The following is a 17,508-nucleotide window of genomic DNA, read 5'->3' as shown; positions in this document are numbered from 1 at the left end:
CCAAATCTATTTTAAGATACCTAAACTATATATGCTTTGATTAAGTATTCCATTATTTATGATTTTGCTTTATCTTATCAAAACTATTATTTATTATTAGGGGTAAGGTTAAATAAATTCATAAATTCTACATGTTTTCTCAATTTAATCACGAACTTTAAACCGTCTCAATTGTATGCAGAAAGTTTCATTTTTTTCCTCAATTCGATGCATATGCTGACGTGGCATTCATTCGTTGGAGTGATTTTGCTGAGGTGGACATCATTCTTTTAGCCACGTCATTATATTATGACTTCATGTATCGAATTGAGAAAAACAAATAAAACTTCCTACATACAATTGAAACATTTTAAAATTCGTGATTAAATTGAAAAAACAGGTATAGTTTATAATTTTTTATAACATTATCCCTTATCATTTTTAGATACTTTCTTGGATATCCGTCCAAACGCGTTCACGAATAGAAAATCACATAATTAAATTTCTTATATAGAGAACATACATTATTTTCATTAACTGTCAGCACTTCTCTCTTTAACTCTCTTTGAATATTTTTCATTTTTTTATCATAGTATTTATCTATCCCATAAAAAAGATAACACATAGTAAAACAAATAAAAAAATGCAAGTTGATAAAAACAATTAAATTTGAGTTCAAATTCGAAAAAAAATCTAAATGATCTAATTTGATTCGAGAAAATTTGAATTCAATAAAAAATAAAAATAATTAATAAAAATTATAGTATTTAAGTTTTTCAAATATGGAATTCAACCAATTATAGTAATATATATTTAGATTTAAAAATACCGTTAAAAAAATTATTGTGTATATAGAACACTAGTTTATACTTATATTGGACCTTTTTAATTTGGCTTAACCCATATAGAGGTTCCTGTACTTTACACATTTTTTTCCATAGGTCCTTATACTTCATTTTTGTATTATTTGGTCCCTCTACTTATCTATTTTTGATTTTCAGGTCCTTTATGAGTTTTTTCTAGTCCTTTTGTATGGCTGGAGGAAATAAAAATTATAAGTAGAGGGACTGGAGGAAACAAAAATTATAAGTAGAGGGACTGGAAAAAACTCACAAAGGACCTGAAAATCAAAAAAAGGTAAGTAGAGGGATCAGATAATACAAAAATGAAGTATAAGGACCTACACAAAAAAAAAGTGTAAAGTACAGGGATCTCTACATGGATTTGGCCTTTTAATTTTTCAATAACTTACAAGTAGTCTAAATTCACATACAATTATCTATAACTGAAATCACTTATAAGTATAAAATGTTAAATTAAAAGGCACATATTCTTATACAAATATTATTATGGTTGTTCCATATAAATTAATATGAAATTTAATTTTTATTTTATTTTAAAAACTTATCAAATTAAGGACTAAATAAATAAATAATGTATTATACAAGAATCTAAAAGATAGTTAACCTTTATCCCTCGCCAGTTTTGGAGCATATAATCACGTTTCTAAGAGAGATTCAAGGAGGGACAAGATTTAACTATAACTCATAGTTAAATGATCAAAAAGAGCAAAATTGAAGTTTAAGGACGAAAAAAACTCGTTTACTAATTATAAATTTAGTCATTAAAGTTGAACACAATTCACCAATAAATAAAAGTAATTTATTTCAACTTTTCCATCAAGAAGTGGGACTTTAAATGAGGATTTTGAGGGATGAAAAATTTTCACTATCCATAATCCTCGTGTTATTTTTTTCTTATTAAACCATGAATTTCTGCAAGTTATTAAATTTTATGAAATTCATGAATTTTATTCTTCTAAAATCTTTCAATTCAAAATGCTAGGGCTATTTTGAATTTATTTTGACAAAAAATTGGTTTTTCTTGGTGATGTCATATGATTATATAGAGTTCTTTTTTTTAATGAATTAATATAATCAGGAGGTCAATTTATAGCGAAATAAAATACTTTTTTAATCACGGTAGTTTGAGAACTTTGAAAAGCGAGGAACAAAAACAATTCAAAAGAACACGATTTCTTTAAATGACATCATATACTCTAATTTTCTGAATTCAACTTTTCTATTTAAGTGTATTAATCCTGATTTTTCCGGGAATGAATTTTTTAAAAGATCCCGACTATATTCTTTTCGGTTAGCTCTGTGTTTCCACTCTCAAAGCCATAGCCATTTGTGCATAACCTTTGAATAGTGGATTTTGGCCACTTCTTGTGGTGTTTTTTTAGTATACTACGATTCATCAAAAGCAAAAATAACGCATGAAGTAAGTATATTTTACTTCTGAGATGAAAACATTTAATGTCTATAAAATTAAAAGTGTATGAATTTAATAAAATATAAATTTAGGGATTTAATTCTAAAAAGTGGATAAATATAGGAACCCGAATATATATGTGTTTGGCTTAATACATAGTTTGACCTCTAAACTTATATACTTTTATCCATTTAACCCCTAAACTTAACGTCTCATCTATCAAACTTCTGAACTTGTTAAATAATCCGATTGGACCCCTGAACTTGATAAATACGTAAGTATTGAACCCCTCTGTGTCCACCTGTCATTTGAAACATTTTAAAAGAAATTGTGTACGGAGCAGGGGCGGATCTACCCTTAGGCTAGGGTAGGCTTCAGCCAGGGCTGCCGTTGAAAAATCGGAGGTTAGTTGTGGTCCGGCGGTGAGGCACGCTGTTAGTGGCTGTTGTTCTGTAAAACTCAGTTTTGCATTCAGCCCGGGCTGAGGAAGAAGAAGACATTCTTTATATACTTTCGATGTTCTTTTTTTAACGCTAATTCCACGTATCTGTTTACATTACATATGGGTTTTATTCTTGGCCCTTCATTTAACTAAAGTAAAAAGGGTCCATATATATTTGTCTAAACTTTATATGGATTACTGTTAGGAGAGAAATTTTTATGTAGACTCAGTCTACCACGTCATCTGTGGACTAAGCCAATCATATCATAACACCTCATTAAAATGAGGATATTCTTGTAATTTCGTTTGTTATTTGCATACACTTTTGGATAATGATATTACAAGAATACCCTCATTTTAATGAGGTGTTATGATATGATTGGCTTAGTCCACGGATGACGTGGTGGACTGAGTCTACTTAAAAATTTCTCCTGTTAGGAATGTTTTGTTCAATTCACTTAATTTTCTAATTTTTTTTTCTTTCTAATTTTCACTTATTATAAAAATCTAACTTAAGTTTTCAAATTCTCAAACTTTAATTACTAAATTCTTCACCAATTTTCTAACATAATTCTTCAAATTTCTTAATTTAATATCTTTAATTTTTTTTTTAAAAAAAAATAAATAAAATTTTCAACCAAAAATTATTAATTCTAATAATTTTAATTTTTTTCTTTCAAAATAATATTACCTTCAATTTTTAAAAAGTTTTTTCTTTTTTTGTTTTGTTTTATCAATACAAATTAATTTATTATTTATATTTGTGTGATGATTTTTTAATATTCAATCCTCAAACTCTAATAATTTTCTCTCTTTAAAAATTACATGTCATTTTAGCCCGGACTGGAAAAAAATCCTGGATTCGCCACTGGTACGGAGGGGTTTAATGTTTACGTATTTATCAAGTTCAGGGGTCAAATCGGATTATTTAACAAGTTCAGAGGTTCGATAAATGAGACTTTAAATTTAGAAGTTAGATGGGTAAAAGAATATAAATTCAGGGACCAAACTATATATTCAGCCTATGTGTTTTGCAAAAGAAGTGAGTTGATCATGGTATGAGATATATGGTGCATGCGAAGTCAGAACAAGTATTTGATTATCCGCGTGTCGAAACCACTTTGGCCATGGTAAAATTCACGAGCCATAAATACGATCATGCAGCAAACAATGACCAAAAAGATAAAAGCTGCATGCATGACTCTGCTTGAGCTGAGTCTGGTATTTTTCTGACGTATTTTTCTTTACTGTTGGGAGAATGGTCAAACATTTAAAATTAACAAGTTGCCATATTCAGGCCTGAAATGTTGCGAATTAGAAAACAAAAGTATAAATGTAGCATTTTGTTCAGCTTTATTTTGTTGGGAATTGGAATTGTTCATGTAACCAAGTACTGTAGATTCAGTTTCGGGACTTGAGGGTATGTATGGATAAGGATATGTTAAACTATTTCTAAACTATTTTTTAACCTATCACAATGGGATAATTTTCACCAACCGTCAACTTCCGTCTCTCCTCCCAACCGTTCTTGAACTTTAATTCGTACTCCAACTATTTTTTAACTTTAATTCCATATTTCAAAAGTCCCTAATATTATTTTTATGATAACTCCATCCAATATGTTGAACTGTAAACGTGACTAAGCGCCTTTCTTTTTTATTTCTCCACATAAATATCATCTCACCATTTTTAATTTGCACCACCTAGTCGTCTAGTCACGTTTCTAGGTTGATATATTGGACATAGTTAAAATAAGGCAAAACCCATTCCGAGGCCCTCCTACTTTACCACTTTTGTTCCAAAGGCCCCTAGACGAAACTTTTTCATCCCGAAGCCCTTCTACTACTGAAACTGTAATAACGATGTCCCTCCGTGGATGGAAAATCCCGCGTGCTTCCCAACCGTCGTTAAAGCGCGTGCTGGCCTAATTTTCGATTCCCCCGTGGAATCCACGTGTATGCGTGATACACATGGCGTCTAAACACTTGGTGACTCAGCTTATTCGAAGTGACGCCGTTTTGATTTTTTACCCTGTCTCCAAAAACGACACCGTTTTTATTTGTGAAGAAGTTATAATTTTTTACCCCAAAGACGAACCCTAATCTATTTTCCTCTTGTTTTTTCTTACAAACACTCGTCTTCTCTCCTTTGTTTTTCCATTGAAACCAGAACTGAAACTGGAGGCACTGATGATGGAATCCCTAATTCTATGTCTTCCTTGTGAAATGGAGTTGTAAACGAAGACCTGGGACGCTGTGCTTTTTTCCTTTTTTACTTCTGCGATCTGAACAACTGGCGAGATATTTCGTGAAGAAAATAATCGAAGGTCTGAGGTTCCAGAAGAAAGAAAAAGTATTTTATAGAACCTGGTGGGAGGTATGTAATTTATACCCCATTTATTTTATATTTGAGAATGCGGTCCCCAAACTAGTGATTTAGGGTTTGTTTGTTTGTGAAAATCTGTACTGCTTGACTTATTGGAATGTAGGAATTGATAATGTGGTCCCCGACTGGTCGGGGTTTACTCATTAGGGTTTTGAAATTGAATTTTTGCTACTTCGCGTTTTTTAATTGATTTTACCAACTAATTTTTTTTAACTTTTTCAGTAAATGTAGCAGAATAATTATGTACTTTTCCTGAATTGGTTGTTGTGAATTGAATTTGTGGTCCCCAATATGTACAATTTTTAAATTAGGGTTTTTAATTAGGGTTTGTCCTTTTCTTCTATTTCTGTAACTGCGGTCCCCCATATATTGGGCTTAGGGTTTGTCTGCTTGGGGACTTCATGCGTTCTTTTTGTAATAGTTTAGTACAGTTGAAATGAATGCTGGAAGTGATACTGTGGTCCCCAATTAGGGTTTTTTAATTATATGTCTGCAATTTGATGTTTTTATATTTGTTACACTTAAATAGACAGAACAAATGTGTTGCCCTCATTGGTTGGTGACAATTGATAATGTGGTCCCCAAATAATAAATTTGTCAATTAGGGTTTCATATGAATGTTACCCAAACTGGAAAATATTGCAATATTTTGAGTCTTATGCATGAAACTGGGCTGAACATGCTTCACGTAGGGCATTTTATGAAAGTGGATATATGTTTGTACTTGCCTTTGTGTACTTCCTTGAATTTGAATAAATAAGAATCTAACGTTCAACCTTGTTTATAAATAGAGTCTTGCATGGTTGGTATTGGTGTAGTGTTGATTGATATGGTTACATTTTTATGGTTTTGGAGTATGTTTAGTTCCTGAACATATTTTTGCTATTGCTATGCAGGAAAATGAGGTATGTTAGTGTTGTTCTACACCATGGTGGTGTTTTTACCCCAAAGCAGAAGTATGTTGGGGGGAAACACACTATGGTTGAAGAGTACTGTGACTTAGACAAGCTGTCTTTCAATGGGATTCTAGCGCTTGCTATAAAGTTAGGGTATGAATCAGTAAGTGGGATTTATTATAGGCTGCATTCAGGAGATCATGTTCTTATTTTTGATGATAAGGGATTGTTTGATATGATTGGGAAGCCACTGAGTGGTTCGATGTTGGAGTTCTATGTGGAGCACATGAAGGATGGAAAGCAGGACCCAAGCCAGCAACTGTCAGCTCCTGAGGCAGAGGGAGATGCTCTTGTGCAGGCAGATGATCATGAGCAGGTTCCTGAGGTGGAGCATCAGCAGCCACCTGTGGTAGAGGAACACGTGTCTGAGGTGGAAGAAGAGGAGCCTGACCTGGAAGAAGAGGTGCGTGGGCTGGATGGAGAGGAACCTGACCTGGAGGAAGAGGTGCGTGGGCTGGATGAAGAGGTGCCTGACCTAGAGGAAGAAGTGCCTGAGGTGGAGCAAGAGGTGCCTGACCATGGCCAGAATCCTGAGGTTGAAGTGGGTGGCAGGGAACAGACTTTTGATAATGTCTGTGTCAACGTGAGTATAATGACCGATGATGAGGAGGATGAGGAGTTGCAGAATGCAAGAAAAAATGTCAGGAAGTCCAAGAGGACCCTGGTTAATCATGCTGCCAGAAGATCTAACCAGAATTTGGTACAAGGAGATGGAGGTGAAGATGTGGCAGTGAATCCAGCTATTGAAGAGGACATTATACACAGTGATGGTAGCGGGGATGACAGTAGTGATGCCAGCTATGTTGCAGAAGAGATTGATGAGGGAGATGAATTGTGTGGGTCTGATGCAAATGATGGGGATGGTACTGCGAGTGTCTACTATGACAGTGATGACCTGGAGAGTTATTATAGTGAGAATGAGGATGACCCAGTATCTAAACCTCAAAAGAAAACAACATCTAGATATGATCCGGAGACTGCTGTTCCTGTGTTTGCTGTGGGAATGATTTTTAGAAACCATGAGGAGTGCAGGTTTGCTTTGGCTAAGTACTCAATCTTGAAGAAGTTACATGTTCACTATGTGAAGAATTGTACCAAGAGGATTAGAGCTGCATGTCATCCTGGCTGCCCTTGGAAATTTTTGGCAAGTGTAGATGGGAAGACACAAAATTTGGTGGTGAAAACCTACTATTCTGAACACAGATGTTACATCACCAATGTCAACCGCATGGCAACAAGCAAGTTTCTTGCAAAATACTTGAAGCCAAGGCTGTATGCCCAACCTTTCATCAAGTTGATGGACCTGAGGGCCTTATGCAAATCAGAATTGAAGCTGAAAGTTAGTTTGACCATGTGCAAAAATATCAAAGTTAGAATGTTTGAGGATTTGGACACTCTAACTACGGAAGAGTACAGGAGTCTTTATGACTATGGAGAGGAGATGAGAGTTAGCAATCCAGGGAGTACATGTATAATAAGGAGCACGAGGGAGGATGGGAGTGAAGTGAACCATTTCAAGAGAATGTACGTTTGTTTGGAGGCATGTAAAAGGGGGTGGATGGCTGGTTGTAGAAAGATCATAGGAATGGATGGCTGTTTCTTAAAGGGTCTGTGCAAAGGCCAACTTCTGTGTGCAATTGGCCGCGATGGGAACAACCAAATGTTCCCACTAGCATGGGCCGTGGTCCAAGTAGAAAATACTGACAATTGGAGCTGGTTCATACGCTTGCTGGCATATGATTTGCAGTTGAAGCGAGGAGATGGATATGTCATCATTAGTGACATGCAGAAGGTAATTTTTTCTGAATATATTTCCTTTAATTTTTGATTTTATTTTCAAAATGGCATATTAACCTGCTTCATTTATTTATTCCTTTAAGGGGTTGGAGATAGCTATTAGGAACCAGCTCCCACAAGTTGAACATAGAAGGTGTGCACGCCATGTGTATGCAGCATTGGCTAAGCAGTGGAAGGGAGAGGACAGGAAGCTGGGTTTCTGGACTTGTGCGAAGTCCACATTTCCACAGCAATTGAGAGCAAATCTAAGGAAATTAGAACTTATTGGACCAGGCATGGTCCCCCATATGATGGAATACGATGTGGAGACTTTTTGCAAGGCCTACTTTCAGACAGAAGTAAAATGTGATGTCATTGACAACAATTTGGCAGAAACATTTAATGGGTGGATACTTGATGCCCGGTAAGGTTCTCATTCAGCTTGTGGTGTTGTTTTTTTTTAATAGTATGTATACTAACTTAGTTCATACTGACTGTGTGTTGCAGCTGCCTACCTATTATTAGTATGCTAGAGGCAATCAGGGTCCAAGTCATGACCAGACTGCATACGAAGAGGAGCTTTGCTGATACATGGATCAACAACATTGCCCCAAGAGCTATGACGAAGCTGGAAAAGAACAAGGAGATGTCCTACACTTGGCAAATGATATGGAACGGGGACGATGCTTATGAGGTGACAAGTGTGTATGATGCAAAGGACAAGCATACAGTGAACACCACCCTCAGAAGCTGTACCTGTCGAGAGTGGGACCTCACCGGGATACCTTGTCGTCATGCGATATCAGCGATACACAGAACAAAAAAAAATGCTGAGGACTTTGTTCATGATTGGTACAAAGTGGAAACATACAAGGAAGCATACAGATTCATGTTGCAGCCTGTGAGGGGTAGAATTATGTGGCCTGAAACTGGGTTAGAACCTCTCGACCCTCCTCCTTACAGGAAAATGCCTGGTAGGCCAAAAAAAGCAAGAAAGAAAGACTTACATGAAACAAGAAAAACAGGAAAAATAAGTAGACAAGGGAGGGTTATGAGGTGTAAAACCTGCAGCCAAACTGGGCATAATGCCAGGGGATGTCCTCATAGGGTAAATTATTGATTACATTTGTTTGGTTATATTTTTTCCTCTACATTATTCACTAACTTAATTTTGTAATGTCGTCAGGACCCTACCTTACCTGCAAAACAACCTCGACGTAGGACTAAAACTGCTGGAGCATCAACATCACAAGCAGTCAGGCCATCAGCTGACATGGTTGCAGAATTTGGAACCAGAAGAAAGAGAAAAAGGGTAGCTACTGTGCAAGGGCTTGCTGCAGAAGAGGTTGAACCAACCCAAGTACCTACTGTGCAAGGGCCAGGCCAAGGTCCTGAGGCACAAGGGCAGCCAATACACGAGGAACCAAGAGAGCAAATTCCTCAATACGATGACATAGAGGTGTCTAATGCTGAAGGGGGCTGGACACCTGCAAATGAATGGGTTGTCCATCCTAATACACAACCGGAGGGCGATTTGGCAGTTCAGGATGACTTGAGAGTTTCCATCGAAGGTCTGAATGATTTTACCTCAGAAATCCTAAGTGGTGAGTTACAGCAAAGGACTACTGCAGCCACAGGCATGAAGAAAAAAAAACAGATTGCAAAAGGAACTGTGAGTACATTTATTACTTATATGTCGTTGTATTGTTCAGATATTAAATGCTAGGGTATTGCAGGTAAGGTTTGAATGTTGTTGACTGGCTTTGGTTAATTTTTTTTTAAAAAAATTGGTTTGAGGTTTGTAAATATTTACTATGGATTGGTTGTATCACAGAGGCATGGCATATCACTTTCTGCACCGGCGAGGAAGGAACAAACACCACCTGCACCAGCGAGGCAGGAACCAACACCAACTGCACCACCTGCCCCATCAAGGCATGACCCAACACCACATGCACCACCTTCAAAAGCAACTGCATCATCTGCTCCAACTACTAGGCAAAGCAAGAGAGAGGGTAAAAAACCAATGACCCCAAGGCAACTAAAAATGGATGACGTTGTTCGAAAACCTTGGAGTAGTCCGAGGAGGTTTTGAAGGTTCGACAACACACTACTAACCACTGAAACTTAACCTTTTTGTGCCTTATTATAAGGTTGTCACATGTAAAGTTAAATGTATGGCGCCTTCTTATAAGGTTGTCTTTTTGTGCCTTATTATAAGGTTGTCACATGTAAAGTTAACTGTATGGCGCCTTCTTATAAGGTTGTCTTTTTGTGCGGAGGGCCTTTCGTACATGTTTGTAACTAAATTCTGTGAACAATTAGGGCAGTAGTTTTTTGTGCCTGTTATTCAGGTTAGGGTAATTTTGTAAGTTTCAATAGGTGGTTTTTTGGGATCATGTAAAGATCTAGTGAAGCTAGCTGACATACTTTAAGGGTTTGTAAATGATTATTATTATCTATATTAAGCTTTTTTTTCAGACATTGGTTTGCACCAGTAAAATTCCTTGCATATTTGAAGTTTGCATTTACAGGATTTGCACTTTTTGCTTTTCTATGTTTTGCTCTGTATGACACTAATCAGAAATATTAAAGACAAAACCTTGCCCAGTTTTATTCTTTGCCAATTGTCACATTCATTCATATTTTACAAAGAACACATACCACTTAACACTGACAAAAACAAAAGACATATTTCAAAGATTGGTACATATAGTAATAGAGCCAAATAACTTAACACATATTTTAATTCAGCAAAATAGCAGTTAATACAAGACAGTACTTCGCAACACAACATACTGCATCACAACATAAACTTGCTCAAAAGTACTTCAGAAATTACCTACTTAAGTACATAAACACAACAAAACTTAATAAACCACCTAATAGTTAAGAGTAGCAAGCTTAACAGCTTTAATTAAAATTTCATCATAATAACAAAGGCAATCAGCAACACAGCCACAGCAGTGACAAGATAATTGCTCAGCTCCTTCTGCTTCTTCACAGACTGGATCTCCTTCTCATACTGCTGCATCTCCCCTAATTTTTTTTTCAGCTCCATGTTCAACTCTTTGTTCAATTCAGCCACTTTGCCCTCCAAATTGGCTTTCTCAGCTTTGACTTCCTTCAGGTTCTTCTCCATCTCGATAGCATCAAGGGAACTAGCATGGTCCATTAGGTACTTCAGACGAAAAACTTCACCCCTCAGATATTCCCCCTCCTTGGACAAGTTTGTTTCTTGACGTTTCAGATGATTCAGCATTGTTTTGATGTGGTGAGCATACTCTTCATCATGCCACATGAAATACGAGCACTTGTTCCCCTAAGTAAAAACCAAACAGCCACACAAATTCGTAAGAGCTCACACCTCAAGTTTAATACACAAATTTAAGGCAATATCAACCCATCTGACAAACCTTAACTAATTGCCAAAGAATATAAACCTGCAAACGCATACAACGCAACACACAGACATTTTCACACAACTAACCACTGTAACAGAATACCAGTTTGTGAAGCTCTCCTATTTAGGAACCCTAAATTAAAAACCATATATCAAACGAACCAAACCCTATATCAATGCTAGCAAACCCTATATCAATTGATCAAACCCTAGATGGATGGAAACCAAAAATTAGCAAACCCTAGATCTATTAAACCAAAAAAAAACTTTGCATCAATTGAACCCAAAACATGCCGAAAGCTGGTTCGGTTGAACTAAATAACAAGCAAAACAAAAAACAACTACACCAACAGTAGCAACACCAAAAAAAATAAAACCAAAACTTACAAAACCCTAAAAAAATAACTTAGCAAAATTACCTCACACCGGAAAAATCGCCTCCCGGGGTTCTTTTCTGACCAGGAAACCAGCATCTTCGCCTTCTTTCCACACTTGCAGTTGCTATTCTCAGTAGCCGGAATCACACCATCGTACATTTCCTCAGCCATAGTCGCGAAGCACGAGAACGAACGAGAATAGAAAAAAAGAGAAGGGTGCACGACGTAAGACAGACAACCAAACCAGAGAAAACAATTGAAAGGGAGAAAATTTAGGGCTGCGGACGTGAAGGCTAAAGGAGGATGGTTAGGAGAAAGGGTAAAAGGGTAAAAAAAATTGAGTTAATAAATTTTATACCGATCCACGTAATAAGCAGTGGGTAAAAACCACATGGCAATTATTTCCACGCTGTCCAACAGATTCACGTGCTTACTATGACGTGGCGAGGCATTCCGTTTGTTAACGACGGTTGGGAAGCACGCGGGATTTTCCATCCACGGAGGGACATCGTTATTACAGTTTCAGTAGTAGAAGGGCTTCGGGATGAAAAAGTTTCGTCTAGGGGCCTTTGGAACAAAAGTGGTAAAGTAGGAGGGCCTCGGAATGGGTTTTGCCTTAAAATAATATAGATGTTAGAAACTTTTGGGATATAAAATTAAAGTTGGGGGATAGTTGGAGTACGAATTAAAATTCAGGGACAATTGGTGGAGAGAAGCGAAAGTTTAAGAACAGTCGGTAAAAATCATACTCCAGTATCAATTTTTTAACCTATATATCATAATATATCTAATAAATAATGGATAAGGAGATGTATGGATAAGTAACTAGTATTTTTTTTATTTATCGTTTTTAACCTATCATAAAGTGTGGTAAAATTCATGAATTTTATTTCTCGAAATTCCCTCAATTTAGTGTCTAAAATTTTTTTAAGTGCTTTTCAGAGGATTTAAAGAGATTTTTGCAATATTTTGAAGGCCCACTGGTCGAAAATAAGTAAAAAGCTTTGTTTGCTATTTTTAAATGACTGAAATGATTTTTTTTTACTTTTGACCATTTTATACTTTACTTTTGTTAAATTTTGTCTTTTACTTAGTTTTAATATATAAGTTATTTTAAATTTTTAGATCTCTTTTGAATAGAAAAAAAAATGCATTACGTTCATAGTAAAGGATGCGTGAGACCGTATTAAAGGATTGGGATTCCATCAAATTTAAATAAATTTGAGAGAGTCATGTTTATGATCTACACCTTTCATTGTAAAATAAACGGTGTAAATTAATTTAATTAAAATTGTATTTTTTAATCTGAACGGTGTAGATCGTGAACATGATCCCCTCAAGTTCAAAATAAATTTGAAGAAATCCCAATCCCGTATTTAAATATCAACCTAAATTTCTCATAAAAAAATTATCCACCTAATTTGACATGCCGACAAAATGATCAAATTTTAATAGAGACCAGAATTTTTAAAAATAATTCGGGACTTATTGATAACAAATTTAATAGAAGTGTCAATTAAATAAAAAATTTAAATTATGAGTCTTTTATTTTTATATGAAAATGATTGACTATTCAACGGTAATTGAGCAATATTTGCAAATTCCGTCTATAAAAAGACCTATTAAATAAAAACGAATACTACAAGGATTTATTGACTAACCAATTTTAAAAGAGAGCAAATAAATTAAACTTTGATAAAATAGATAGGTTAAACTTTAAGTAAATTAAATTTAGTCAATTTTGATAATTTTACTTATTTGTTTTTAGAAAAATACATATTAAATATATTTGAATATACATGACTACTTCATACTAAAATAGTTGATGGCTGATGCTTGTTCATAAAATATACAAAAATGCAAAAAACGAAATCAAAATAAAACAAACTATTGGATTTATTAGCCACCTGATTCTAGCATGTACAAAAGCCCTTATAGCTCAGTGGTAGAGCGTCAGTCTTGTAAACTGAAGGTCCGTAGTTCGATCCTGCGTGAGGGCATTTTGTTTTTATAAATTCCGTTGATGCTCATAGTCCCAATCGTTCTTTTGAAATTGTCCGTTTTCATACGTTGGTATTAGAGGTTAGGGTTGTACAGAAAAAATTCAAACTAATCAAGTCAAACCAAATCAGACCAAATATTACAGTTTAGAAGATTGCTGATTTGATTTTGGTTTGAAAAATAAAAAAAAAATAATTATTGGTCTGATTTGCGGTTTGATAAATTATAAATCAAACCAAACCAATATATACACATACATATATATTTTTATTAAAATTGAAAATATTATAATTTAAAAATAAAATTTTTATCACTATTTTTTAAAATTGTACTTGACAAAATAATATATTTAAATATCATCTAATGAAATAACTAATTGTATATTTATTATCGATCAATAAATATTATATTTTTATAATATTAGGATATTATATTAATAAAATGTAAGAATTTATAATATAAAAAATTTATAAAAAATATTTTTTTATTTATTAGTCATTATTTAGTTTGTTATGTAAGTATAATATTTATTTTATGATAAATAAATATTTTATAGATTTTTAGATTTTTTTTATCTTAAATGATAAATAAATAATTTTTTGATGATGGTTTAAACTGGTTTTAAAGAAAAAATTATCAAGCCAAACCAAATTAATTTTGCTGGTTTATAATGTGTGTGGTTTGATTTTGGTTTGAAAATTTACCAAACCAGTATAATTATTTTGGACTAAAATATCATTGATAAACCAGTCAAATCAGACCATGTACATCCCTATTAGAGGTATATAATATTTAAACATATATACATTTATATTAAATATTTATCGATTACTTATAACTAAGTACTAACCATGTATATAATATTTAAACACGAATAATTTTTTATTTAATATTAGACAATAGTGTCCATTCATAACTGCGAATAACAATAAAGAGCCAACATAATTTAAGTAATACGAAGCCTTTTATTTACTTTTATATAGTTTATAGCAAACTGACTAATAAGCTTGTTTTAAAAGGTCATGCCCACTTTTGTTGTCTTCATTATCGGTCGACCTTTGCATATAAACATCAACTCCATTTTCGCGCATCTGTCAATAAAATTATAATTATATATAAATAAATATATTCAAATTTAACACACATAAAAAGTATATTCAACTTGAAAAATGGTTTGATAAAATATCTCTAATAGTTGAAGATAAAATAATCCGAATTTCACACTAAAATTCCATCGACATAATATTGTTTTATCTCTAACCGTTTACACTAAAAATTATTCTCAGCATATTCCTACTCAATAAATAATTTAAACATTTTACACATTATATCCATTAATTATTTAATACTTCTAAAATACATCATAAAAAACAAATTCTTAATTTTACTAATATAATCTAAATATGTTCATATGTTACTAAATTTACAGTAACTATATTTTATTAAAAAAATTATTAAATAATAACATACATCGAAACATACTCTATTAATTAAAAAATACCAATAAGTTTTTCAAAAATGTTTTTTTTTATGAATAAAACACCGATGACTATACTGTTATTGTGTGCTTTTTAAATTGTTAAATTACTTAATGCAAATCTATTTTATTTGATGTTGGATATTCAAATTTTCTACTAAATTGAACATATTGTTAATTTAAAATATGCTAAGATAAAAATTAACAAATATTAATAATGAAATTTATAATAAAACTAAAAATTAAAAGTAATATAGAGTACTCTTTTTTTCATCTCCAATGACAATCTAATTTAAGGTATAATGAGTTTCTTTATACTCTCTATATAAAGGTCACTATATAGAGTTACTATATATATATATGGGTTAATGTCGCAAAAATTCACCAGCTTTATACATTTTTTCAATTCAATCACGCTTTTTAAAAAATGTCATATTTGAACACCTAATTTCACTTTTTTTATCAAATCAATACACCATATCATAATTTGCTGAAGTGACAACCAAAATATGAGTTCCACATCGGCAAATTACACCAAAAATGGGTGTCATCTCAGCCAATCCTGACTTCGTGTATAAATTTGAAAAAAAAAATTGTGAACAAATATGACACTTTTTAAAAGACGTAATTAAATTGAAAAAACATGTAAAGTACGTGAATTTTTATGATATTAATCTAAAAAATATGGTACACTATAATAAAATCGGTGTACAAATATGACACATTTTAAAAGATATGAATTGAAAAATTGGTGTTATTGGAGATCACCTAAATTTTTAAATTATGACTGAAAGTGAAATTTGAATATTAAACTCTCTGAATCATTTAACTTACCTATTGTTATAAAAAGAGTAGTGTTCTTTATTTTTTTATGGAAAGGTCACTCATCTTTACAATTTGTTATACGGGAGGTCACCCATATAAATGACAATGTTTTCATACTAAAGCATCGTTTTTGCTTACATGGCATGCTAAAATTACGAAATAAAAGGTGCAACTTGGTATCTTGTTTATAACTCACGATAAAATTCAGTATACTTTTTTTAATAAAATTCGGCTGACCAAAGTAGCATTCCGTTGTAATAAAAAATATAATTCGATATTTTTTTTGTAACCAAATAAAAAATAATCGCTTTTATAATAATAGATAAGTTAAGTGACACAAAAACTTACTTCTTGTTTTTGTTCAGCTGTGGGAGAGAACTGAATTTCATGCCGACTCGTTCCAGATACATAGATAGTATATGCTGCTATTACTTGAGTTCCTATCATAAATTCATAAGATTCTGTACATGTATGGCTTATCTCACTGTCAGTCTGCAAAAAATACAAGAATTACTGCTGGAAACTTATTTCAAAAATTACAATACGTTCAATTAGTCTAAGTTATTATGATCCCTAATTTTTCTTTGGGTGAATTACTAAGACCCCCCTAATGTATGTTTAAATACACTAAGACACCCCTTGGTTTTTGTAAAATGGCGAAAGTTATTAGGTCAGAATCTTTTGTTGTTGAAATATCTACATAAGGTCAATTTGGGAATAATATTATTAATTAGGTCATTGAATGGGACAAACTCTCTTGACTAACAGAATATATCATTAATTCATGACAGAAGGGCTAATTTGTGTAACGTAACGAAATATAAAGGGTGTCATAATGTATTTAAAAAAACCAAAGAATGTCTTAGTGTATTTAAACACACATTAGGGGGGTCTTAGTAATTCACCCTTTTTCTTTTTCTTTTTTTGGTATTAGGTTTATGAAATCTGGCCTAATGTTTTAAAAAGAGTTAATTCCATAAAAAGTCACGACCTTTACATTAATTTTCATTTTAATCACGACTTTTAAAAGTTGTCATATAAAACTATGACCTTTCATTATTTTTTCAAATCTATCACCAAATCAATTTTTGGTATATTTTGATGACGTGGCCACCATAATCTGATAGATTTGAAAAAAAAAATGAAAAGTAAAATTCACCGGAAAAATAGTCGGTGATAGATTTGAAGAAAAATAAAAGGTCATGGTTTTATATGACAATTTTTAAAAGTCGTGATTCAAATAAAAATCCGTGTAAAGATCGTGACTTTTTATGGAACTAGTTTCGCATTACGTGCTATGCACGTGGCTCGTAACGTAACTCGTCAATCAACATATTAGTAAATTTATTATAATTATATCAATTTTTTATTTATAATTAATATTAAATTAGTTAAGAATTTTTGTAAAAGTAAATATAATATATTCGGTTATTAAATTTTTTGCCATACTGAATTTTTTTTTTGGTTTTATAATAACCATAATTAAATAAGTAACTTAATTTTATTAATAATATCTTTAAAAATAATAAGATAGAAATTTAAATAATAATATATTGACCAATACAGTATTTTAATTTTGTAGTTCAATCAAACTAAAAGATAGGTATTCCTAC

At 32.9% G+C, this 17,508-nt stretch overlaps 1 protein-coding gene and 1 non-coding gene across 2 annotated transcripts; one reads left to right on the top strand and one right to left on the bottom strand.

The window, feature by feature from the left end:
* Positions 1 to 10,580: 10,580 nt before the first annotated feature.
* On the bottom strand, positions 10,581 to 12,202 carry LOC126686861 (uncharacterized protein At4g04775-like). The gene is made up of 2 exons (XM_050381133.2): positions 11,635 to 12,202; positions 10,581 to 11,134 (listed from the first exon to the last, which is right to left on the bottom strand). The coding sequence occupies exons 1-2, from the start codon at positions 11,761 to 11,763 to the stop codon at positions 10,730 to 10,732; spliced, it is 534 nt and encodes a 177-aa protein (XP_050237090.1). The 5' UTR covers positions 11,764 to 12,202; the 3' UTR covers positions 10,581 to 10,729.
* Positions 12,203 to 13,520: 1,318 nt separating this feature from the next.
* TRNAT-UGU (transfer RNA threonine (anticodon UGU)) lies at positions 13,521 to 13,592 on the top strand. Its single transcript has one exon. It is a non-coding gene; the product is annotated as a tRNA-Thr (tRNA).
* The last annotated feature ends 3,916 nt before the right edge of the window (positions 13,593 to 17,508 follow it).

The sequence above is a fragment of the Mercurialis annua genome, linkage group LG6 (assembly GCF_937616625.2).
Source record: "Mercurialis annua linkage group LG6, ddMerAnnu1.2, whole genome shotgun sequence".
Taxonomy (NCBI): domain Eukaryota; kingdom Viridiplantae; phylum Streptophyta; class Magnoliopsida; order Malpighiales; family Euphorbiaceae; genus Mercurialis; species Mercurialis annua.
Note: the sequence above shows the minus strand (reverse complement) of the source record. Positions and strands in the feature narration are given on the sequence as shown.

Coding starts and splice junctions, on each gene's coding strand:
- LOC126686861 (XM_050381133.2), bottom strand. CDS start 11,763: ATGGCTGAGGAAATGTACGATGGTGTGATTCCGGCTACTGAGAATAGC. Junction 11,135..11,634: donor GGCGATTTTTCCGGTGTGAG/GTAATTTTGCTA, acceptor GTTTTTACTTAG/GGGAACAAGTGCTCGTATTT.